Source organism: Sus scrofa, chromosome X (genome assembly GCF_054392235.1).
Source record: "Sus scrofa isolate SSC_HxYL_T2T_F1_AM1 chromosome X, Sscrofa_HxYL_maternal_Yorkshire_Landrace_v2.0, whole genome shotgun sequence".
NCBI classification, from domain to species: Eukaryota; Metazoa; Chordata; class Mammalia; order Artiodactyla; family Suidae; genus Sus; species Sus scrofa.
The window spans coordinates 92,765,535-92,790,786 of record NC_139401.1 but is presented as its reverse complement, the minus strand read 5'-3'; the positions used below and the strand labels follow the sequence as shown (position 1 = coordinate 92,790,786).

The 25,252-nt window shown below is 41.0% G+C and overlaps 1 protein-coding gene across 13 annotated transcripts in view; it reads left to right on the top strand.

Annotated features, from left to right (window-relative positions):
- TRMT2B (tRNA methyltransferase 2 homolog B) overlaps positions 1-25,252 on the top strand; it is a 104,259-nt gene that overhangs the window by 29,167 nt on the left and 49,840 nt on the right. For 5 of the 13 annotated variants that reach the window (XM_085006856.1, XM_085006854.1, XM_085006855.1 and 2 more), the window contains 2 exons: positions 216-315; positions 12,412-13,814. In XM_085006856.1, coding sequence (XP_084862982.1) covers positions 216-315; positions 12,412-12,538 — 227 coding nt within the window. In that variant the 3' untranslated portion in view covers positions 12,539-13,814. Of the gene's footprint in view, positions 1-215; positions 652-755; positions 1,305-1,666; positions 3,296-6,728; positions 7,737-7,791; positions 8,090-12,411; positions 13,815-25,252 lie in introns of those variants that run through there. The other 8 variants (XR_014834795.1, XR_014834792.1, XR_014834799.1 and 5 more) reach the window with 6 other exon arrangements.

Genomic DNA, 25,252 nt, shown 5'->3' with positions numbered 1-25,252 from the left:
CTTTCCTGCTGTAGAACTAGTTAGGTGTTCCCATGATGTCCACCAGCTATAGTCCCCCATTTCTACACCATGCTGAGGCTGCTCCGAGTGTGCTCACTCTGAACCTGCTTTTCCTCTATTCCTAACCTGTCCTTTGGGCTCGTCAGTTGCGAGTTTGTGATAACCTAGACCATGATAGTTTCATTATATTAATAGCAATGTGTTTCTTCCTTCAGATTACCAGGTGGTTCAAGCCATTCGAAACTGCAGGGCAATCCGCACACTAGTTTTTGTTTCCTGCAAGCCCCATGGTGAAACCACAAGGAACATCATTGAGTGAGTCTTGACTTCTTTTTAAAATTATTTTTTCCTGATGAACAGAGTAATCCTTATCATGCAGAATGTGGAACATGTAGAGAAGCGTAAAGAAATAAAAAAAATCATTATACTACTATCAATGCTAGAGATAACAGATGTAAAAAAAAAAGCTAACTATAGGGCCAGGTAATACAGCAACTCACATTGGATACCAAATTTAGGAGGATGTCCAAAATCTAAGTAACAAGATACATTTTTAATGCAGTATTTTCAAAAATCAAAATTAGTCCAAAATATCTGTGATGAACAAAATGTTAACTTTAAAAAAAAAAGTTGAGATCCACTCCACTATTTGCTAAACCACACCTCACTCACCTTACTCTAATCCTGGACCTAGTTCCAATAACACCATTTTTTTTATTTTTAGGGCTGCACCTGAAGCATATGGAGGTTCCCAGGCTAGGGATAAAATTGGAGCTGAGCTGCTGGCCTACGCCACAGTCATAACAATGCCGGATCTGAGCTGCATCTGTGACATACACCTCAGCTTGCAGCAACGCTGGATCCTTAACCCTCTGAGTCAATAAAACTGTACTTATGAAAGCAGGCAGCCAGACTACAGGCCATAGTTTTACAATTTGCTTTTCTAAATTATTGCATCAAAATATTGTTTCTCTTGACCACTGAGTTTTTGGCCTCCCGCTTCACTCTAGTTCTGGCCCTGGTCAATTATTTTGAGGTTTGAAATGTTTTCTTATAATCTCTCTCTCCTCTCTTCCTCCTCCCTTTCTTTCCTCTTCTCTCTCTCTCTTTTTACATAAGTAAAAACAATTTCTTTGTAATATTCAAACAACACAGGTGAATATAAAGTACAGATGATATACCTAGATGAAACAAGTGAGAATTAAAAGGAAACAAATTGAGCTTTCAAGTCACTGATCTGGGAAAAGAACAATAAAGCTAAAGAAAACTGAAGGAAAAAAATCAACATTTTAAAAATCCAGAAATTAATGAACTACAAAACAAGAAACCTATATACTTGTCAAATAAACCAGAAAGTGTTATTGGAAGAAGGAAATAAAATAAACCCAATCAAGGATATATAAAAAATAGAGCCTTAAATGAGAAGAGCGTAACTATAGATATGACTAAATTTTAAAAATTATGTGTCGGAGTTCCCGTCGTGGCGCAGTGGTTAACGAATCTGACTAGGAACCATGAGGTTGCGGGTTCGGTCCCTGCCCTTGCTCAGTGGGTTAATGATCCGGCGTTGCTGTGAGCTGTGGTGTAGGTTGCAGATGCGGCTCGGATCCCGCGTTGCTGTCGCTCTGGCGTAGGCCGGTGGCTACAGCTCCGATTGGACCCCTAGCCTGGGAACCTCCATATGCTGTGGGAACGGCCCAAAGAAATAGCAAAAAGACAAAAAAATAAAAATAAAAATAAAAATTATGCGAAAGTACTTTGTATAACTCCCAGTACATTTGAAAACCTAGATGAAATGGGAGATTTTTGGGGAGAATGCAAATGGTTAATACTAATGCTAGAAGCTATAGTAAACCTAAATGCACTAGTGCCCATGGGGAAAAATTGAAAGTTGTCAAAGAGCTTCTTCTAGTCAAAATAAAATCATGATAACCATATGTTTTCACACTCTTATTTCCTTGTCTTTTCTTGCACACTCTTCCATTGTCCTTTATTCTTATTTTTCTTACGTAGTTTAAACATGTTTTTGGGAGTTCCCCGGAAGCTCAGTGAGTTAAGGATCCAGCATTCAGACTGCTGTGGCTTGGGTCACTGCTGTGGTACAGGTTCTGTCCCTGACCCAGGAACTTCCACATGCCACAGGTGTGGCCAGAAAAATACCTTTGAATATATGATGAAGGTGGCACCTTAAATCAATAGGGAACAAATAAACTATTCAATGGATGGTGATGTACAAGTGGGTAGCGAAGGTGAAAAAAAAATTGAATCTATATCTCATGCTGCAGACCAGGATAAATTACAGAAGAGTTAGAGATTTAAGTGTAAAAAGGGGAAATCATACATGTACCCTAGGAAATCATAGAATTTCTTTCTAATCCTAGAGCATAGATGTCCTTTCTAACTATGAAAATTCAGAAGCCATATTATAAAAGGTTGTTAAATTTGGCTACATTGAAAATTACTTCCTTTATTACACCATAGAACAGAAATGAATTCAAAATGGATCATAGAGCTAAATGTAGAGCTTGAAACATAGGAGTAAATTTTTGTGACATTGGGTTAGGCAAAGCTTTCTTAGATACGACATCAAAGACCCAAGTAACAGCAACAACAAAATGTGTGTACAATTGGACATCATCAAAGTTAAAAAAAAACTTTTTTGTCCTGCAACAACAAAATGTGTGTGTATAATTGAACATCATCAAAGTTTTTGTCCTGCAAATGATACCATAGAGAAAGTGATGAGTTCCTGCTGTGGCACAGTGGGTTAAGAACCTGACTGCAGCAGCTCGGGTTGCTGTGAAGGCATGAATTCAATCTCTGGCCCAGTGCACTAGGTTAAAGGATTGCCTGGCCTGTGACATAGGTTGCAGCTGTGGCTCTGATTCGATCCCTGGCTCAGGATGAGTGCAGCCATAAAAAAAAAAAAAAAAAAAAAGTGAAAAGTAAACCCATAGAATGGGAGAAAATATTTGCAAATCATTTACCTGATAAGGGACTGGTATCCAGAAGCCAGACACAAAAGGGCACATGTTACATGATTCCATTTATAGGAGATGTCCAGTGTAGGCAAAGCTCTAGAGAAAGAAAGTAGATTGTGGTTCCCTAGGGCTGCAGGTGGGGGGTTTGGGGAGAAATGGGGAGTGACTGCTAAAGTGTTAATGAAAATATTCCAAAATTGAGTGTTGTGGTAGATGCATAATTCTGTGAATATACTGAAACCCACTTAACTGTATAAATGGTTGAGCTGTGTGCTATATGAATTATATTGCAATAAAACAGTTTGAAAAATCAATAGTTTGCCCCCCCCCCCAAAAAAAAGCACCAAAAAGCAAAGACAGGAGACAACGTACAAACTGGAAAAAAATAACTTGCAGTTCACATCACAAAGACTTTTTTTCCTTCATTGATAACAAACTCCTGGAAACTGATAAGAAAAAGAATAAGAACCCTAAGAAAAATGAACACAAGATACAAAAAGAAAATAGAAATGTGTTTAAGGACCATGAAAGGATGTTCAATCTCTTCTATTATAACGGAAATGTATCCTGAGATGCTACTTTTTATATCTCAGGTTGGCAAAAGTTCAAAAGTTTGATAATGAACTATTGGAAATACTATAGGGAAACATGAATTCTAAAAAATTACTGGTAAGAGTGTAAATTGACACTGTCCCCATGGAGGGAAATTTAGCAATATAGATTAAGATTAGAAATATCTACACCCTTAACCCAGTAATTCGATTTCCAAGGCTTTATCCTACAAATATACTGGCATACATGTAAAATGACATTTATTTATATGTTGTAATATTGTAAAAGCAAATGATGAAATATTCTAAAAGTCCACCAGAGAGGAACTAGTTAAATCAAATATGCTACATCCATTCAATGTAATACCATGCTGTTATAAAAAAGAATGAAGATGTTCTCTGTTTACTGATGTGGAAAGCTCTCTAAGGTATGTTATTTTTGTTAATACCTTTATTGAGGTATAATTCACATATAAAATGCATCCTTGGAGTTCCTGTTGTGGCGCAGCAGAAACCAATGCAACTAAGAACCATGAGGTTGTGGGTTCGATTCCTGGCCTCGCTCAGTGGATTAAGGATCTGGCATTGCTGTGAGCTGTGGTGTAGGTCGCAGATGTGGCTTGGATCCTGCATTGCTGTGGCTGTGGCTTAGGCTGGCAGCTGTAGCTCCAATTTGACCCCTAGCCAGGGAACCTCCACATGCCTCGGGTGCAGCCCTAAAAAGCAAAATAAATAAATAAATAAAATCATTGCAGTTCCCACTTAAAAATAAAATAAAATTCATCCTTAATTAAAATGTTCAATTCAAAGGTTTTTGGTACATGCTCGCACTTGTGCAGCCATCACTTCTGTCTAATTATGAACATTTTCATCACTCTAAAAGAAACCCTGCACCTCTCATCAGTCATTCCCCATTTTTCCCCAACCCCCTGGCCCTAGGCAGCCACTAGTCTACTTTCTGTTTCCATGGATTTACCTGTTATACACAATTCATACAAATAAAGTTCTTTGCAAACATAGTCCTTTGCATCTAGCTTCTTTCTCTTAGCATGATGTTTGCAAGGTTCATCTGTGCTGTAGCATGTATCAGCGCTTCATTTCTTTTTATGGCTGAATAATATTCCATTCGGTGGATATACTGTGTTTTACACTCATCAGTTGATGGACATTTAGGTTGTTTCCACCTTTTGGTTATTATGAATAATGTTTCTGTGAACATTCGTGTGTACAAGTTTTTGTGGGGACATGTTTTCATTTCTCTTGGATATATACCTAGTAGTTGAATTGCTGGGTCATATGGTAACTATTTCAACCTTTTGAGGAACTGCCAGACTGTTTCTTTTTTTTTTTCATTTTTTATTTTAATAATTTCTATTTTTTTCCATTATACCTGATTTACAGTGGTCTGTCAATTTTCTACTGTACAGCAAGGTGGCCCAGTCACACAGACACATATACATTCTTTTTGCTCACATTATCATGCTCCATCCTAAGTAACTACGTATAGTTCCCAGTGCTATACAGCAGGATCTCATTGCTTATCCATTCCAAAGGCAATAGTTTCCATCTATTAATGCCAAATTCCCAGTCCATCCCACTCCACCCCTCCCCCTTGGCAACCACACAGACTGTTTCTTTTTTAAAATTTAAATTAAAAAAATTTTTTTTTGCTTTTTAGGGCCACACCCACAGCATATGGAGGTTCCTAGGCTAGGGGTTGAATCGGAGTTGTAGCTGCTGGCCTATGCCAGAGCCACAGCAACACAGCATCTGAGCCATGTCTTTGACCTACACCACAGCTCACGGAAACGTTGGATCCTTAACCCACTGATCGAGGCCAGGAATCGAACCTGCGTCCTCATGGACACTGGTCAGATTTGTTAACCGCTGATTCATGAAGGGAACTCCCAGACTATTTTGAAAGTGGTTGCCCCATCTTACATCCCCTCCAGTAGTATATGAGTGTTCCAATTTCTTTATGTCATTGTCGATTCAATTATTGTCAATTACTATCTGTTTTTTAAAAACTTATATACATTCTAATGAGTGAGAAGTGGTATCTCCTTGTAGACTTTTTTTTTTTTTTTTTTGGTCTTTTGTCTTTTTGTTGTTGTTATTGTTGCTATTTCTTGGGCCGCTCCCGCGGCATATGGAGGTTCCCAGGCTAGGGGTTGAATAGGAGCTGTAGCCACTGGCCTACACCAGAGCCACAGCAACGCGGGATCCGAGCCGCATCTGCAACCTACACCACAGCTCACGGCAACGCCGGATCGTTAACCCACTGAGCAAGGGCAGGGACCGAACCCGCAACCTCATGGTTCCTAGTCGGATTCGTTAACCACTGCGCCACGACGGGAACTCCAGATTTTTTTTTTTCAGCTGCATCTGCAACATGCCAAAGTTCCCAGGCCAGGGATTGGACCTATGCCATGGCAGTGACCCGAGCCACAGCAGTGATAATGCCCGATCCTTAATCCACTGAGCCACCAGGGAACGCCTTGTGTTTTTTGGTTTTGTTTTGTTTTTTGCTTTTTTATTTTTAGGGCCACACCCATGGCATATGGAGGTCCCCAGGCTAGGGGTCAAATCGGAGCTACAGCTGCCAGCCTACGCCACAGCCACAGCAACAGCAACGCAGGATCCAAGCCACATCTGTGACCTATAACACAGCAATGCCAAATCCTTAATCCACTGAGCAAGGCCAGGGATCAAACCTGTAACCTGGTGGTTACTAGCCTGATTCATTTCTGCTGTGCCACAATAGGAACTACTCTTTTTTTGTTTTTTGTCTTTTGTCTTTTTAGAGCTACACCCGTGGCATATGAAGTTTCCCAGGCTAGGGGTCGAATTGGAGCTGTAGCTGCTGGCCTACACCACAGCCACAGTAACACCAGATCCAAGCCATGTCTGTGACCTACACCACAGCTCACGGCAATGCCGGATCCTTAACCCACTGAGTGAGGACAGGGATGGAACCTGCATTCTCATGGACACTAGTCGGGTTCGTTAACCACTGAGCCATGATGGGAACTTCCTTCTTGTGGTTTTGATTGCATTTCCCCATGGCTAATGATACTGAGCATTTTTTCGTTATGTTTATTGGCCATTTATGTATCTTCTTTGGAGACCTGTCTAGATCTTTTGCCCATTTTTCAGCTGGGTTGTCTTTTTTTTATTAATTTTTTTTCCTTTTCAGCTGTCCCTGTGGCATATGGAAGTTCCTGGACCAGTGACTGAATCCAAGCCAGAGCTGTGACCTACAGCTGCAGCAACACCAGGTCCATAACTCACTGTGCTAGGCCAGGGATCAAACCCGCATCTCCACAGAGACCAGCTGGATCAGTAACCCACTCTGCCACAGTGGGAACTCCCTGGGTCATCTTCTATTTTGGGGTCTTAAGAATTCTTTTTTAAATTCCAGGATACAAGTTTCTTATCAGATACATGATTTGCAAAATTTTTTCCCATTCTGTGGGTTGTCTGTTCGCTTTTTTTGACATTATCCTTTGAAGCACAAGATTATTTAATTTTGAAGATGTCTAGTCTTTTTGTTTGTGGCTTCTGATTTTGGTTCTAAGGTATGTTACTAATTGGAAATAGCAAGTTGTGCAGAATTGTTTATATAATAGTAAATGATCTGTGAAAATGGACAATGGATGGAGAGAAGAATATTGATTTGTGTTTGCTGAAAATGCTTAGAGTAACTGGTAGGGTTTATAAGAAACTGGTAATTGTAGTTATCTGTTGTGTGGGAAACTGCAGGGTTGGGAGTCAAAGGTGGGGAGTAAATTTCACTATATACCTTTTTTGTTTTGTTTTGTTTTCAGGGTGGCACCGGCAGCACATGGAGGTTCCCAGGCTAAGGGTCTAATCGGAGCTGTAGCCACCAGCCTATGCCACAGCCACAGCAACGCGGGATCCGAGCTGTGTCTGCAACCTACACCACAGCTCACAGCAACGTTGGATCCGTAACCCACTGAGCGAGGCCAGGGATCGAACCCACATCCTCATGGATGCTCAGATTCGTTTCCACTGTGCCACAACAGGAAATCCCCTATATCCCTTTCTATTTGTTTCACTTTTGAATAAAATGAAATATTTATTTTGCGAAACAATAGATTAAAAAACAACATGTGAGAATAAACCTAGGATGCTGCTTACACTCAGACTGAGTAAAACAGTAGCTAACCATGGCATCAAAAAAGGCAAGAAAGAAAATCATGGACTTGGAGAAGAGACTTGTGGCTGCCTGATGGGAGGGGGAGGGAGTGGGAGGGATCGGGAGCTTGGGCTTATCAGACACAACTTAGAATAGATTTACAAGGAGATCCTGCTGAATAGCATTGAGAACTTTGTCTAGATACTCATGTTGCAACAGAAGAAAGGGTGGGGGAAAAATGTAATTGTAATGTATACATGTAAGGATAACCTGACCCCCTTGCTGTACAGTGGGAAAATTTAAAAAATTATTAAAAAAAGGCAAGAAAAATTTATTTTGAAAAGACAGTATGTACATATGGTAGAAAAAAATTCAAATGCAGTGAATAATGAATCTTCTTCTTATTCCTGGCTCTGAGTCCTTCAGATATCATCACTCTTACCAGTTTCTTGTGTAGCCTACCAGAAATATTCTGTGTGTGTGTGTTTGTACACCCCTCTCTTATCTTTTTTTAACAAATAGAAATAAACACTGTTCTGATGGACCTAGAGATTAACATACTAAGTGAAGTCAGACAGAGAAAGACAAATACATGATATCACATATATGAAATCTAAAAAGATTTAAAATGAATCTATATACTAAACAGAAACAGACTCAAACATAGAAAACAAACTTATGGTTACCAAAGTGGGTAACGGGGGTGGGAGGGGGGAGATAAATGAGGAGTTTGGGATTAACATGTACACTATATTATATATTAAATAGGTAAACAATGGGAGTTCCTGCTGTGGCACAGTGGGTGATCTGGCTTTTCTCCCTGGAGAAGCTGGTTTGATTCTCAGCCTGGAACAGGGGGTTAAGCATCCAGGATTGCTGCAGCTGTGGCACAGGTTGCAGCTCTGGCTCTGATTTGATCCCTGGCCTGGGAACTTTGCTATGCTACGGGTGTAGCAATAAGAGGAAAAAAAAAAGGTAAACAATAAGGACCTACTGTATAGCACAGGGAACTATACTCAATATCTTATAGGGAACTATACTCAGTATCTTTGGTGTACACTTGAAACTAACACAACATTGTAAATTAACTAGGGGTTCTTACTGTGGCTCAGCGGGTTAAGAACCTGACTGGTATCCCTGAGGATGTGGGCTCGGTCCCTGGCCTTGCTCAGTGGCTTAAGAATCAGACGTTGCTGCAAGCTGCAGTATAGGTCGCAGATGTGACTTGGATCTGGTGACAGCTATAGCTCTGGTTCAGTCACTGGCCTGGGAACGTCCATATGCTGCAGGAGCGGCCCTAAAAACAAAACAAAAAAATAAACTATACTTCAATTTAAAAATTTTTAAAAACCATTGTTCTACACCATGCATGTCACTCAACAGTAGATTTTGGAGGTGGTTCTACAGTAGTGTAGAATCTACATCAATACTTAGAGGACTACTTAGTTTGTAAAATAGGCTGTATAATTTTAATATACATGTCATTTAATTTGTCTCTTGGTAATGAATTTTAAGGTTGTTTCTATACTGTTGATACCACAGTGTTGCAATGAATATCCTTGTATGCATATATCTTTGCATTTTTGTGCAGTGTTTATGTGATTAATAAGTATTGTGATAGTATATACATTAGATAAATCCCTGATGTGGAATTGCTGGGTTAAAGGATGTGTGCTCTTAACATTTTCATGTATGTACTAACAGAGCTCTAGAATCAACTTATCAAAAATATTCTTTTGGGCTTGTGATCAGAAGTACAGTGAAAATATTAATTCAGTTAAGGAGAATTGAAATCTTTACAGCATTTTTTTCTGTGCAGACATGTGACTTGTCTCTTCAGTTACTCCAGGCTTATGTAATTCTCTAAAAATACATAATTTTTTCATTTTTTTGTTTTTGTTTGTTTTTGTTTTTTTTGCTTTCTTTTTTGGCCACCCCATGGCATATGGAGTTCCCAGGCCTACCTACACTGCAGCTGTGGCAACGCTGGATCCCTAACCCACTGTGAATTGAACTTGTGTCCCATTGCTTCAGAGACACTGCTGATCCTGTTTCACCACAATGGGAACTCCCATACATATTTTTTTTAAGATTAATACAAGAGGAATTCCCGTTGTGGATCAGCGGTAACAAACCTATCTAGTATCTACAAGGATGCGGGATCGATCCCTGGCCTCACTCAGTGGGTTAAGGATCTGGCATTGCTGTGGCTGTGGTGTATGTAGGCCAGCAGCTGCAGCTCTGATTCAACCCCTAGCCTGGAAACTTCCATATGCCTCGGGTGTGGCCCTAAAAAGCAAAAAATAAAAAGGACCATACAAGATATTATAAAGTTTTTATTGCTATTATGAGTGGGACCATTTTTTTATAGCCATACTTGCAGCATATTGAAGTTCTTGGGCTGGGTATCGAATCGGATTTGCATCTGCAGCCTATGCCATAGCCATAGCAATAATGGATACAAGCTGCATCTGTGAGCTATACCACAGCTGCAGCAACATGGATCCTTAACCCACTGAACAAGGCCGGGGATGGAACCCACATCCTCATGGAGACAGTGTCGGGTCCTTGACACACTGATCCACGAGGGGAACTTGAATGGGAACTTTTTCATGATATTTTCTAACTAGTTATGGTCAATTTTGTATCCAGGTACCTATTCGTTTATTAGTTTTCCAGTTGATTCTGTTGCATTTTCCCCCCTTTTTTGGCTGCCCCGAGACATATAGAGTTCCTGGGCCAGGGATCAAATGCAAGCCAGAGTTGCTACCTATGCCACATCTTTGGCAATGCCAGATCCTTAACACCCTCTGCTGGGGTGGGGTTCGAACCTGCATCCCTGCCACTGCAGAAACATGTTCATCCTCTTGCACCACAGCTGGATCTCCAATTCTCTGGCATTTTATTGGTAGCTAGCTATATGATCCCCATATAAAAACAATTTTGTCTCTCTCCTTACAATATCTTTTTTCTTATTACATTGGATAAGAAAATGTTCCACTGTAGGAGTGATAGTGAGTATCTTGTGATGTTCCTAATTTTAATGGGACAGTGCTATTGAAACTGCTGAGTTTTAGCCAGGGAAACAAGAACTCTTATGCTTTGTTAGTTTGAGTGTAAATTAGTACAGCCTTTTTTAAAAAATGATTGCTTAAATGATTTTCTTTCTTTTTTTTTAAACTGTATCGTTGATTTTCAATATTGTGCCAATTTTGCCCTACATTAAAGTGACCCAGTCATACATATATATACATTCTTTTTTTTCATATTATCTTCTGTCATGGTCTATCCCGAGAGATTGAGTATAATTCCCTGTGCTATAGAGTAGGATCTCATCTCTTACCCATTCTGAATGTAATAGTTTGCATCTATTAACCCCAAACTCCCAGTCCATCCCACCTCTTCCCTCATCCCCTTGGCAACCACAAGTCTATTCTCTATGTCTGTGAGTCTGTTTCTGTTTTGTAGATAGGTTCATTTGCACCATATTTTGTTTATTTCTTTTCTTTTTAGAGCTGCACTTACGGCATATGGAAGTTCCCAGGCTAGGGGTCAAATCGGAGCTATAGCTACTGGCCTACGCCACAGTCACAGCAATTTGGGATCCAAGCCACGTCTGCGACCTACACCACATCACCAGATCCTTAACCCACTGAGCGAGGCCAGAGATCAAACCTGTGCCCTCATGGATACTAGTCAGATTCATTTCCACTGAGCCATAACAGGAACTCCCATTTGTGCCATATTTTAGATTCCACAGATAAGTGACATCATGTGGTATTTGTCTTTTTCTGATTTACTTCACTTCATATGAGAATCTCTAGTTCCATCCTTGTTGCTGCAAATGGCATTCCATTTTTATGGCTGAGTAGTATTCCATTTTTTAACAACAGTTTAGTGGTACATATTTTAGGGGCTGTGAAATCATACAGGCCCTTCAATTCATCAGTTCCACTAAATAGCAAAAAAAAAAAGTATGCAAAGATATAACTTTCAGAATATTCACGAAGGGACTTTTTAAAGTAGTGAAAGGTTAAAAATAACTTATATTTCCAGTAGCAAGGAGTTGGATAAATAAACTATGTTACAGTTATTTAATGAAATACCATATAACCAATAAAAGTGAGATAATTCCATTTAATATAGTGGAGAGATAGTCATGATGGATTATTAAGTGAAGAAACTGTTGTAAAGCATTATGCATATATATATAAAGTGTGAATGTCACTCTAAGAAACTAGTTTAAGTATGCATAGTTGGAAAGATATATCCTGAGAAGTAAGCAGTTTTGTTAGAAGTTTTGTTCTCATTTTTACTTGGAATAAGGGGAAAAGTAATGTGCTTTGAAAAAATTTGGTAGAATAGTTTAATTCAGTAATATATATTAATTACCAATTGTGCTTAAATCATACAGAAAAACATGACTGAAATCCCTAGGTCCATTCATCATTGAACCCCTTCTCTGTGTCACACCCTGGGAACATAAGAGATTTGAAAAATAAGCAGTTTTTGCCTCATTTCTGCCCTCAAAAGATTCTACCCCAATGAGGAAGATGGTTAAAAACAACCCAGGTGGTTTCATTAAATATGATAAATGCATGCTATAGAGAGAAACACAGGGGGCTGTGGGAACACAAAGGAAGGGCTTAAATTTTAAGGAATTGTGTTCCCATAGGTTCTCCTTGGTTTATGGAACTGATATCATGATCTGTTTCTACAGGCTGTGCTGTCCTTCAAACTCTGCTAAGAAGCTCCTTGGGGAGCCTTTTGTCCTGAGACAAGCCGTACCCGTGGATCTGTTCCCCCACACCCCTCACTGTGAGCTAGTGCTCCTCTTCACTCGATAAGAAGTCTCCTACAAGCCTGCACGATCTTTGTTAAGGCTGAAGTATCAGTACCTTCCAGGTTTGGCATATTGCTGCATCTCAGACCCTGAGACCATTACTGGGGAAACCAATCTTTGGATCCTGAGCAGGAAGAGTATAGTTAAGCCTCCTGTCTGAGGCAGATTTATAACCTTAGTTGTCAGGTTTGCTGGCTCTCATGCCTGTTTGCCTGGTTATGATTGCGCCTTAGCCCTGGATCTAGACTGTTCCTTCCTCTTTTTTTTTTTTTTGTCTTTTTGCTATTTCTTGGGCCACTCCCGCGACATATGGAGGTTCCCAGGCTAGGGGTCGAATCGGAGCTGTAGCCAGCAGCCTACGCCAGAGCCACAGCAACGCGGGATCCGAGCTGTGTCTGCAACCTACACCACAGCTCACAGCAACGCCGGATCATTAACCCACTGAGCAAGGGCAGGGACCGAACCTGCAACCTCATGGTTCCTAGTCGGATTCGTTAACCACTGCGCCATGACGGGAACTTCTGTTCCTTCCTCTTGCAGTCAACTTGCCATGGCTCCTAGTTTATGGTCTAGTGTCCTCAGTCTGGCTCTGCCAGTGGTGAGGTGACAAGTGAGCTTTTCTCTGCAGTTGGTCATAATTTCACATTGACTCAGGTCTCTGTATTTGCCCAGAGATTTTACTAAATATGTTCTACATTCATGAAGTAGCCAAGGATTAGAGCTAGAAACAAGTCTAGCTCTTTTAAAAAGCACAGTGAGCTATGGAGTGATTGCATGATCTCAGTAACCAATTCCTTTGGGTTTTCTAGGCTTTGAGGCTTCTAGAACAACCTATAAAATGTGGTTACTCCTACTCCCAGCACCAGTTAGCTCTCTCACCTGTGGAAGGAGAAGTGGTGTAGTAGAGAGACCCTATGGGAAGGGAGAGCTTCAAAGATGAGATCGAATACCTATATTTGTGCTATGTAGTATGAAGGCAGAAAGCTCCAGAATCCCCTAATGATCCAGTATAATAAACTGGATATTGAAACTGACCTTCTCTAGTCATGATTTCTTCAACCCTAGAGTTGTTTTTGGATACTTGCCCAATTATTTAGATTATGTTTTGAATCTTAACAGCCTAAGGATGTGTAACTTAGCAAGCATTGCCTGATTTACAAAATGATGCCAGGTCAACTAGTATTTTTAATTCTTCCCAATTCTGAATACCTCTAGAGAAACCTCTTTCTCAGAAAAATATGGCTTTTAAAACAACTAAATAAATACCCATTTTTAAGAAATACTAGAAGGAAGTCATCTTTAAAAAGTGTTGATTAATGGTAGATAAGTTTTATTTTTATTTTTTGTCTTTCACTTTATGTAAATAATATTTTTATAACTTAAACATTTTAATGTAAAGCATAAATGTAAAGCGACTTTTATTTTCTCTCCTCCTTTGTTCCCTATATCTGTAAATGACAGTGCCACCTATAAGTTACCTAAGCTGGAAGCCAGAGTTATCTTTCTCATTCTTTTTTAATCTTTTTTTTTTTTGCCTGTGGCATATGGAAGTTCTGGGGTTTGGGATTGAACCTGAACCCACACTGCTGCAGTGACAATGCTGGATCCTTAACCCGCTGTGCCACAAGAAAACTCCATCTTTCTCCTTCTCACATCCAACTGCCTACAAGGTAGATCCCATCTGGATATCTTCTCAGTACTCTGAACTCAACATATCTGATGCTTCACATCTTTCCCCCAAACCTGTTCTTGCCCCAGCATTTCCAGTCTTAATGAGTATACCAATCTGTTCACTCACTCAAACCAGAAGCCTGGGAATTATATCTGAGTCTTTCTTCTCCTGCAACCCCTGCCCATATGCTGTGGATCACCAAGTCTCCATCCCTGCAGGTTACCATCATCTCTCACTGAATTTATTACCAAAAGGACCATCTTCCCAACTGATGCTGCTATACTCACTCTTGCCTCCATCCATTCCACTGTCTACAGTCAGAGTGAGTTTTCTAAAATGCCACTTTCATAGTATTTCTCCAGTACTTGAAAATCTGTCTGCCATTGGCTTCTTATGGCTTTAAAAATAAAGTCCCATACTCTTCATGTAGTCTCAAAGCCCCTTCATAATCTGAGTAGCCTCGTTTTTCTATGCACATTGAGTTCTTTTCCCTGAAAAAGACAAGTTTCTTCCATTCTGATCCTTTCCATGTTCTGCTTCCTCAGCTTGGGATGTGCTTTTTTTCTTCTGGCTAACTCATCTGTCTTGAACTATTCCCTAAGGAATAGCTAATGAATAAATATAGGGTTAGCTGTAGATAATAAGCTTCTGATAATTCTCTTAGTATCATATAAGTAAGATGATTTTAAAGTTATGCTTTCATCATTTTAATAATGAAAACCTTTAAACATACAAGAAAGTTGAAAGAATGATACAGTGAACACCAGTATATCCATCCATGTCCATGATTCAACAAATGTGAACATTTTGTCATATTTGCTTTATCTGTGTGTGTATCTTTTCTTTGATAAATCATTTGAAAGTAAGTTGTAAACACCATGACATTTCACCTTTAAATACCTCAGCATAGATGTTCTAAGTATAGGGCATTTTTCTACTTAACCATAATACCATAAACCTAGCTAAAAAATTTTTTTTACCATTACCTTGCTGATTTTTTTTTCCAAGCCTGCAACATAGGGAATTCCCAAACTAAGGGTTCAATTGGAGCTGCAGCTGCTGGCCTGTACCACAGCCACAGCAACACCAGATCTGAGCCATGTCTGCAACCTACACCACAGCTCACAACAATGCTGGATCCTTAACCCACCTGAGCAAGGCCAGGGATTAAACCCATATCTTCATGGATACTAGTCAGGTTCATTACCACTAAGCAACAGCAGGAACTCCTAGTACATCACTCATCTTTTCTAACATGAGATATTATCCAGTCCAGTTCTTCCTAAGGTATGGTTTTTGGACTGCTTGATGGTTCATAGGGAGATAAGGAGCTTGCACTAGAGAGTATGTTAGGGCGCCACATCCTTCATTGGGAGAATTTTGTTACCAAAAATGTGTCAGCCAGATTAAATAGTGTGCTTAGTGACATAGTTCATTTACATCTGTGGGCTGGCTGAGTAGCACTGTTCCATTTTCAGATTTCCCCATTCAGTCCTTGAATGTCTTTTATGGACAGTTCACATGTTGCATTTGAGTGTGGCTTTTCTTTAGGCTCTTTTAATCTAGAATAGTCTCCCTACTTTTGTGAATGGCACTGACTTTTAGAGACCAGGTCTGCTCCCCTTATGAATCTGTCCTAGTTTTCCTGGGACTCTCCAGGTTTGACACTGATCCTGCATCCTGGACCGCCCTCATTCCTGGGCAAACCAGCTTGGTTTGTTTCCTTATGATAGGGTTTAGCTTCCTCTTCCAGCTCCTGAATTTCCTATAAACCAGAGGCTGTTGGATCTAGAGGCTTGATTAGGCTCAGTATTGATAAGAATTCTTCATAAATAATGCTGTGTACTTTATGTAGAATTCCATAAAGAGGCACATAATGTCACTTGTCTACTCTTAGTAAAGGTGATGGTTAAGGTGGTGGCCCTCAAAACTCTCCAAGTAATTTTCTAATTAGCAAGAAATCTGGGGTGTTACCTTGGTACCATGTGACTGTCCTGTTCCATAGTAATCTCTCATCTAAAACCCAGAACAGTGGGTTAAGAATCTGGCATTGCTGCAGCTTCGGCATAGGTCACAAATGAGGCTGGGATCCGATCCCTGGCCCGGGAACTCCATACCCCGTAGGGGTGCCAAAAAGAAAAAAAATCAGCATCCATCAATTACTGTTTCCTGACTCAGTAATTTATTTATCCTTTTTGTTGTTGTTGTTGTTTTCTTTTTAGGGCTGTACCTGTGGCATATGGAAGCTCCAAGGCTAGGGGTCGAATCAGAGCTGCAGCTGCCGGCCTACTCCACAATCACAGCAACATAGGATCTGAGCCTCATTTATGACCTACACCACAGCTCTTAATCTACTGAGCGAGGCCAGGGATTGAACCCATGTCCTCATGGATATTAGGTTCATTACCGCTGGGCCACGACAGGAACTCCTGTTTTTCTAATGTTATTGTATTTTATTTATTTTTGTTTTTCTAATTTTGAAAATGTATTTCTTGACTTCATGATTTAATTGAGGGTTGCAGAATGGTGATTTCCGAATTCTGTCATCCAAACTGCATTTCTTAGCCAACATTCTTCTGTAAAGATGAGCTTTTTCTCATCTGTAGGATATGAACCAAAAAGGCCGGGTAGGATTTCTAGCCTGCATGAGGACGCAGGTTCGATCCCTGGCCTCGCTCAGTGGGTTAAGGATCCGGTGTTGCCATTAGCTGCGGTGTAGGTCGCAGACGTGGAACTGCTCCCAAGAGGTAAGCACCAGAGGCGGCCAGAACGTATGCAATTTTGTTGAGGGGTGGACACACGGCCAAGCACACATTTTTATAGAAGGTTGCTGCTAGTCACAAGGAACAGGCATCTTGGCTAATGGTTTTAATACTTTTCTAAGTATGAGGAGATGTGAGATTCTGGGTTCATAAAAATGTTTCCTAAAAATATCTAACGATCTGTGGGCCTATTCTGCCTGTTTTCCCAGAGAAGAGTGCCTCATCCCTGATCTTTACCTTGAATTCCTTTTAGGGTGTACGGTAGGTAGAACTGGGTGGTGGGCAACATTCTTTGTTTTACAGTTACAACATTTGAATCACCTGGTGACCTTTTAAAATTAATTAATTTCTTTAGGGCCGTAGCCGCTGCATATGGAAGTGCCCAGGCCAGAGGTTGAAGTTCCCCAGGCCAGGGGCTACCTGCCTATGCCAGAGCCACAGCAACACCAGATCCAAGCTTCATCTGTGACCTACACTGCAGCTTTTTAAATTTTTAAATTTTTTAATTTTTTTTAATTACTCAAATGAATTTATCACATCTGTAGTTGTATAATGATCATAACAATCTGATTTCACAGGATTTCCATCCCACAGCCCAAGCACATCCCCCCACCCCCCAAACTGTCTCCTCTGGACACCATAAGTTTTACACTGCAGCTTTGTGGCAACACCGGATCCTTAACCCCCTGTGCGAGGCCAAGGATCAAACCCGCATCCTCATGGATACTATTCTGGTCCTTAACTCACTGAGCCACAACAGGAACTCCCACCTGGTGACCTTTTAAAACAGATTCCTGGACATTCCCATTGTGGCTCAGTGAGTTACGAACCTGACTAGTATCCCATGTTTGATCCCTGGCCTCCCTCAGTGGCTTAAGGACCCCGTGTTGCTGTGAGCTGTGGTGTAGGTTGCAGACACGGCTCAGATCCAGCGTTGCCATGATTGTGGTGTAGGCCGGCAGCTGCAACTCCGATTCCAGCCCTAGCTTGGGAACTTCCATATGCCACAGGAGTGGCCTTCAAAAGCAAAAATAAATAAATAAATAAACTAGAGATTCCTGGGTGTCATCCCCTCAGAGACTGATTTAATTTGCTTTCAGTGTAGCCCTAGCATCATTATTTTAAAAGGTCCCTAGGAGTTCCCATCGTGGAACAACGGAAATGAATCTGACTAGGAACCATGAGGTTGCAGGTTTGATACCTGGCCTTGCTCAATGGGTTAAGGATCTGGCGTTGCTGTGGGCTGTGGTGTAGGTCGCAGATGCAGCTTGGATCCCCCGTTGCTGTGGCTCTGGCATAGGCTGGTGGCTACAGCTCCGATTAGACCCCTAGCCTGGGAACCTCCATATGCCACGGGAGCGGCCCTAGAAAAGGCAAAAAAAAAAAAAAAAAAAAAAAAAGACAAAAACAGAAATAAAAAATTAAAAAAAATAAATAAAAGGTCTCCAGATGACTCTTTGTAGGTAAGGATGAGAATCATGGTCTAGGGATTTTGTTCTTCCATGCCCAATGTTTGGCTCAATGAATAAACATGCACATCAAGTTGCAGATAAAAACTAACTAGTTGGGTACTATGTTGGCCAAATAGCTTGCCTTTCTGCTTCCTCCTTGTTTATGCCCATGAAGAGTCTCTGAGCACTGGTTTGCAGTACTTTTCATCCTTTAATGCACTTTACCATTCTTTCTGCAGTTATTTTGGTGGGTGTAGTGGAAAGTGGGGCTTAGATAACATCAGTTACAGTAATACTTGACAAGTCTGAAAATAGACCCTCATACATGGCAAGAGAAAAGTGAGCTTATTTTAATATTAAAGTAAGACAGTTGTTCTAAAGGTTTGTCTTCAGCCTGGTTTCCTACCAGTCTTCTAAAACTGACTTCTCTGGGAGTTCTCCTGTGGGTCAGCAGATTAAGGATCTGGTGTTGTCACTGCAGCAGCGTGGGTCTCTGCTGTGGTGTGGGTTCAGTCCCTGACCTGGGAACTTCCACATGCTACAGGCACAGACAAAAAAGAAATAATAGAACTGACTTCTCATTAGGCTTATTTTAGAGTTGCTGAACCTCTGAATGCAAATCTTACTATTACGCTTATTGCAGGGGTAGAGTTGCACCTATGGCTGTGCTTCCCAGTTTTGGCTACACTTTGGACTCCTCTGGGAGCAGTTCAGAAAATCCTGGTTCCTGGCAGTTGGGCATCACCCTCAGATCTTCTCATTTTATTGGTCTGGGATGTGGTCCAGGTATCCTGAATTTTTCAAAGACTCCCCCAGGGTGATTCTAATGTGCAGCCAAGGTTATGATCTTCTATTTAGGGCTGTGGTTCCCAAACTTGTCTGTATATTATAAAATCCCCTGGGGCTCTTTTAAAACTTCCAAAACCCAAACCATACCCCCGGATCAATTAAATCATCACACTCTCTGGGGGTAGGACACAGGCATTGGTAATTTTGAAGTTTTCCCAGTGATTCTCATGTGCAGCCAGCATTGAAAACCACAGGGCTGGAGGTTTCCCGTCGTGGCGCAGTGGTTAACGAATCCGACTAGGAACCATGAGGTTGCGGGTTCGGTCCCTGCCCTTGCTCAGTGGGTTGACGATCCGGTGAGCTGTGGTGTAGGTTGCAGACGCGGTTCAGATCCTGCGTTGCTGTGGCTCTGGCGTAGGCTGGGGGCTACAGCTCCGATTAGACCCCTAGTCTGGGAACCTCCACATGCCGCGGAAGCGGCCCAAAGAAATAGCAAAAAGACAAAAAAAAAAAAAAAAAAAAAAAAAAAGAAAACCACAGGGTTAGTTTTTGATGGTTTGGAGGTTGGGAGAGAGAAGAGAATGATTGTCATTTGCTGAAATTTAAGTCTTCCAAAACTTCACTTTCAAAATCACATTGCCAGTTTATAATTTACACGGTCATCATTGCCATTTTTCTAAGAAATGTATTTCAAAATGGCATGCCCATAAAGTACAGTCATGAACCAACTGAAGCTCCCTTAGAGTTCACTGATTAATGCAAGTGCAAAAGGACAGTTGAAATGGAGTATAATTATTATGTCCCAGACTTTAAAAATTTCCATTGGCTGATTTGAGTCCATCATTATATGTATATGCACATTGTATTTCCCATTGTTTCTCCTCAAAGGAGACTAAGTGGGGTGGCAAGACCCAGAGCCACAAAATGGAGAAACACGTCAATATCATCAAGTCCATTCCTAACTGTTAGGGATCCTTAAGATACATGATGAGAAGTATTTCCTCTAAGGACCTAAAAAATGAATTTAAATATTTAAAGATGTTAGGATTCACTGCTTGCATTTACTGATCAACCTTCCTTGTGACCAATCCAAGGAATTTCTGAGAAGAAAGGCTGTTACATAGCTGTTTAATGGTCTCCCTTCTTCAACAAAACTGTAAGATTTGAAGGAATGAGGGCTGTTCATTGCTGTATTTAGTGTCTGAAATGTAGCAGGTGCTCAGAGAAGCAGACTGGCCAAGATGACCAGCTTTGGAATCAGGCTGACCTACCCTTGAATCCTGGCTCCATCACTTACAGGCTGTGTGACCTTTGGTGAGTTACTTAACCTCATCAATCTTCTGTTCCCTGCCCCTCTTCTTGTAAAAGAAGGGTAATAATAATAGTACTTACCTCATGGGATTGTTGTGACCCATTCAGTGAAAAAGTATATGTAAAGCAGTTTGCAAATTGCCTGGCACATAATTGGCATGGATTAAGGGGGAGTTATTCTTTTTTAAAATTTATTTAAGTATAGTTGATTTACAATGTTGTGCCAATTTCTGCTGTATAGCATAGTGACCCAGTCATACATATATATATACATTCTTTTTCTCATACTACCTTCCATCATGTTCTTTCCCAAGAGATTGGATATAGCTCCCTGTGCTGTACAGTAGGACCTCATTGCTTATCCATTCTAAATGTAATACTTTGCATCTACCAACCCCCAAATTCCAGTCCATCCCACTCCTTTCACCCTTCCCCCTTGGCAACCACAAGTCTGTTTTCTATGTCTGTGAGTCTGTTTCTGTTTTGTAGCTAGGTTCATTTGTGCCATATTTTAGATTCCAGATATGTGATATCCTATGGTATTTGTCTTTCTCCTCCTGACTTACTTCACTTAGTATGAGGCTCTCTAGTTGTATCCATATTGTTGCAAATGGCATTATTTTGTTCTTTTTTATGGCTGAGTAGTATTCCATTGTGTATATGTATCACACCTTCTTAATCCATTCATCTATCAATGGACATTTAGGTTATTTCTGTGTCTTGGCTATTGTTAATAGTGCTGCAATGAACACAAGGGTGCATGTATCTTTTTCATTGAATGTTTTATCCGGATATATGCCCAGGAGTGGGATTGCTAGCTCATATGGTAGTTCAATCCTTAGTTTTGTTAGGTACCTCTAAACTGTTGTCCACAGTGGTTGCACCAATTTACATTCCTACCAAAAGTGAAGGAATATTCCATTTTCTTCTCACCCTCTCCAGCCTTTGTTATTTGTAGGAGTTATTCTTAATAATTTTTTGAAGGAATTTGTTGAAGAAATAAACAGATGTCATAATCTGCTTTCCCGTCTCTCTCTTGAGATGAACTAGCTAAGATAACCTAATCAATTTTATTTATGTAAGATTTCAGTACTTAATTTCAGGCAAACAAAACCAAACACACGTTGCGAAGAGTCCTTTCCCTGCTGGTGAGGGTGTTTCTCAGCATTTATATTATAGTCAAATATTACAGCTTCTTGTAGAAAAGTTTAAATACAGTTTGAAGAAAAATGAAACATGGGAAACAGATAAGGCCATCTCTCTCATTTTGTCACCCTCATAGTACTGGTTGCTAAAATAACCTACTTTTCAGATCTCTTTGTACTACTGATGTAACACATGTTTTCTGAAAATAACTCTGATGAGGTGTTGTGAGTTAAGGGCTTTGGTACAGAAGGGATAGAATTCCCTTCTGGGTAGAATAGTTCAGGATCATCTATTGGCTTACCTGTTCCACTTCCTAAAAGGAAACTTGTTTCTCAGGGTGTTTTTCTTTTTTTTAACTAAACATACTATATATGCTACATTGGATCCTGGATTGGATCCTGAACAGAAGAAGGATGTTAGTGGAAAAACTGGTGAAATATGAATAAAGTCTCTAGTTTAGTAAGTAGCATTGTGCTAATGTTAATGTCAGAGTTTTTTTTTTTTTTTGTCTTTTGTCTTTTTTTGTTGTTGTTGTTGCTATTTCTTGGGCCGCTCCTGCGGCATATGGAGGTTCCCAGGCTAGGGGCAGATTCGGAGCTGTAGCCACCGGCCTACGCCAGAGCCACAGCAACGTGGGATCCGAGCCGCGTCTGCAACCTACACCACAGCTCACGGCAACGCCGGATCGTTAACCCACTGAGCAGGGGCAGGGACCGAACCCGCAACCTCATGGTTCCTAGTCGGATTTGTTAACCACTGCGCCACGACGGGAACTCCTAATGTCAGAGTTTTGATCAATGTACCGGAGTTATGTGAGGTGCTAACATGTGGGGAGGCTGGGTGAAGGATATATGGGAACTCTTTGTGCTATATTTACAACTCTTCTATAAACCTAAAATTATTTCAAAATACTAAGTTAAACATTACACGTAGTCTTTTAAAAACTAAACATACTGATTGGAAGCTAATTCTAGAAAACCCAAATCTGGGCAGGTGTTGAGGCCAGGGCCCCAGAAAGAGAATAAGTGTCCTCATATATGTGCCAAATGTTTGGCTAACTGTAAGCACTACCTGTGACAAGGTGACAAGGTGACATGAGAGGGGCTGGAGGAGAGCATTTTGCAATTCTTTTACTTTAAGAAATTTCTGGCAGTCTACCAAAAAAAACAAAAAAACAAAAAACAGTTCCTTTCTCTCCCTATAAGATAGCTTAGTTAAAAACATAGCAGCCTGACTTAAGAGAGGTCCAAGTACAAGTTCTCTTAAACTCCCATCTGAGAGTTTGGTGGGCTAGGTGTTGGGAAGGAATTTCTCATTGTAGTGCTAAGCCTGAAATAGTAATCTGTGCTCTGATCTTGAGGAGAGGGCTGAAGAAGGATCCAGTCATCTTAAAGCACCAGCATTCAGTTCTTTATTCCCTGAATCGAATGATCTGCAGAGTTAACTCCTGTGTCAGTTAAAAGGCAGGTGCCTCAGTAACCTATCGTGACCAGCATGGCAATTTTAGAAAGTATATTATTACAAAACGTGTTGGCGGAGAAGGGGTGGAAACCGAAAGGACTACGGCACTCTTCATTCCCTTCGGCTCTTTAGGGATGACCTCTTCTATGTATGTTTTTCATAGTTCTGATTAGCATGTGTACCTTTTCCCCATTTTGCTATTTTCATGTTGCATTGTTTCACATTCTGGTTCTCACCCGCACAGTGTACATAATTGTCATCTTTAATGGCCGTATAACATTCCATTGTACCAAATAGCAGGGTAGTTCTTAGGGCTGGGCTCTTTTTTTTCGGAGCAGATATAAAAGGCCTGCAGTCTCTTAGCACCAGAGGTCTATTTTAGTTCCTGGAAGTGGCGACTTACAGGAGCGTGGGATTGCGTGGGATTCTTGAGTCATCGTTGCACAGCACAGTTTGAGTGCTCTGTTAACATCGCTCTGCCCACCACCCAACAGCAGAGCCTCCTGGACTCCCTGGACCTGAGCTGGGGGCTCATCATGGACATCAGAGTGGAAGTACAAGCCCCCCAACTCCCACGACCCTCAGTCACTATGATCTCCCTGCCAACAGTAGGAAGTTTCTGCTGCTTCCTCTCTCGCCTGGAATAACAATTCCATGGTGTTCCCACAGGGCTGGATATGAGAGGAAAGGCAAGGAGAGTGGTAGGATAAATTATTCTAGCCAAAGAAATAAGGTGCAGGTCAGGGGTGCCATGGCTACAGTTCTTTGAAGCACACCTTGAAAATGAAGTAGGATGGAGGGCTGCTTTCAAGTCCTGGAAAGCTGGGTGATAGAGCTCCTCTCCTCTACACCCCTTCCTGTCAGAAATCCAAGTTTTGGCCATCCAGTAAAGGGTTTGCAGGGGTGAGTGACAAAGCAGTGAGTCCAGGCTCAACCCTACCCCACCCATAACCAATCATGTTTCATAGGTAAAAGTTCTAGTTGGCAAAATTCTCCTGAGCCGTGTTGTGCATTTGGTTAAATCTTGCAAGTTTCAACTGCCTTGAAAACAAGTGATTTTATGAGTTCGCATTGCGGTTCATCAGGTTAAGAACCCAACATTGTGTCTGTGAGGATGTGGGTTCAATCCCTGGCCTCTCTCAGTGGGTTAAGGATCTGGCATTGCTGCAAGCTGCAGTATAGGTCACAGATGCAGCTCGGACCTGGAATTGCTATGGCTGTGGTGTAGGCCTCAGCTGCAGGTCCGATTCCACCCCTAGCCTGGGAACTTTCATATGCCACAGGTGCAGTTGTAAAAAGAAAAAAAAAAGAGTGATTTTAATAGGTTACCAGGAGGGAAGAGTGATATTCAGAACACAATTGGAATGGCCCAAGCAACAAACTTTCACATCTCCAGAGGATTTCTGGCTACCTTAGCTACTCTTGGTTTCCATGTCCCAACCCTAAATTCCCACAGTTCGTCCTTCATCTTTAACAATGTACTGACTCTCTGACCTGTGCTCTGCAGATCACACCAAATACCAACCCTGTTGATTGGGCACTTCAGGGAGAGTAGAAACAACATATGAAAAGTAGTAACAAGATTTCAGGAGTAAAAAAAAAAAAAAAGGGATTTCAGGAATAAAAACCATTCAGAGAAAAGGGGCCCTTGTACATATACATATTGAATTCTCTAGCCTGTCTTACAAGACAAAATGGCGAAGTACCCGGAGCCACATGGGGCTTGTTGAATGATGGGCCAGGGTCAAATGTTTGAAACCTAGCTTTGACAGGAGCTAGGCTTTAAAAGTCCTGGAGGAGGAAGGCCAAGACCTTGACAATGAGAGCAAAGAAACTCCAAGGCAACCACTTGCCTGAGAGAAAATTTGCCCTCAAGGCTCAAGAAACTCTCATTAATCTTGGTCTCTGGGTTGCCACGCTGAGACAGATTTGTAAACCCTTTGTTGGCAGATTTAGGGTTCTCAAGGATATGGGAAGCAGTGGTTGGCAGTGGTTATAGTTACCCTAGATTCTCTATGCTCTTTGTATTCTAGAATCCAAGACATCTCTCTTTGGGTTGTTCCTTGCAGAAAAGAGGACACTTCTCCCATTAGCTGCCTTATGATCTAAGATCCTCCCCTATCGTA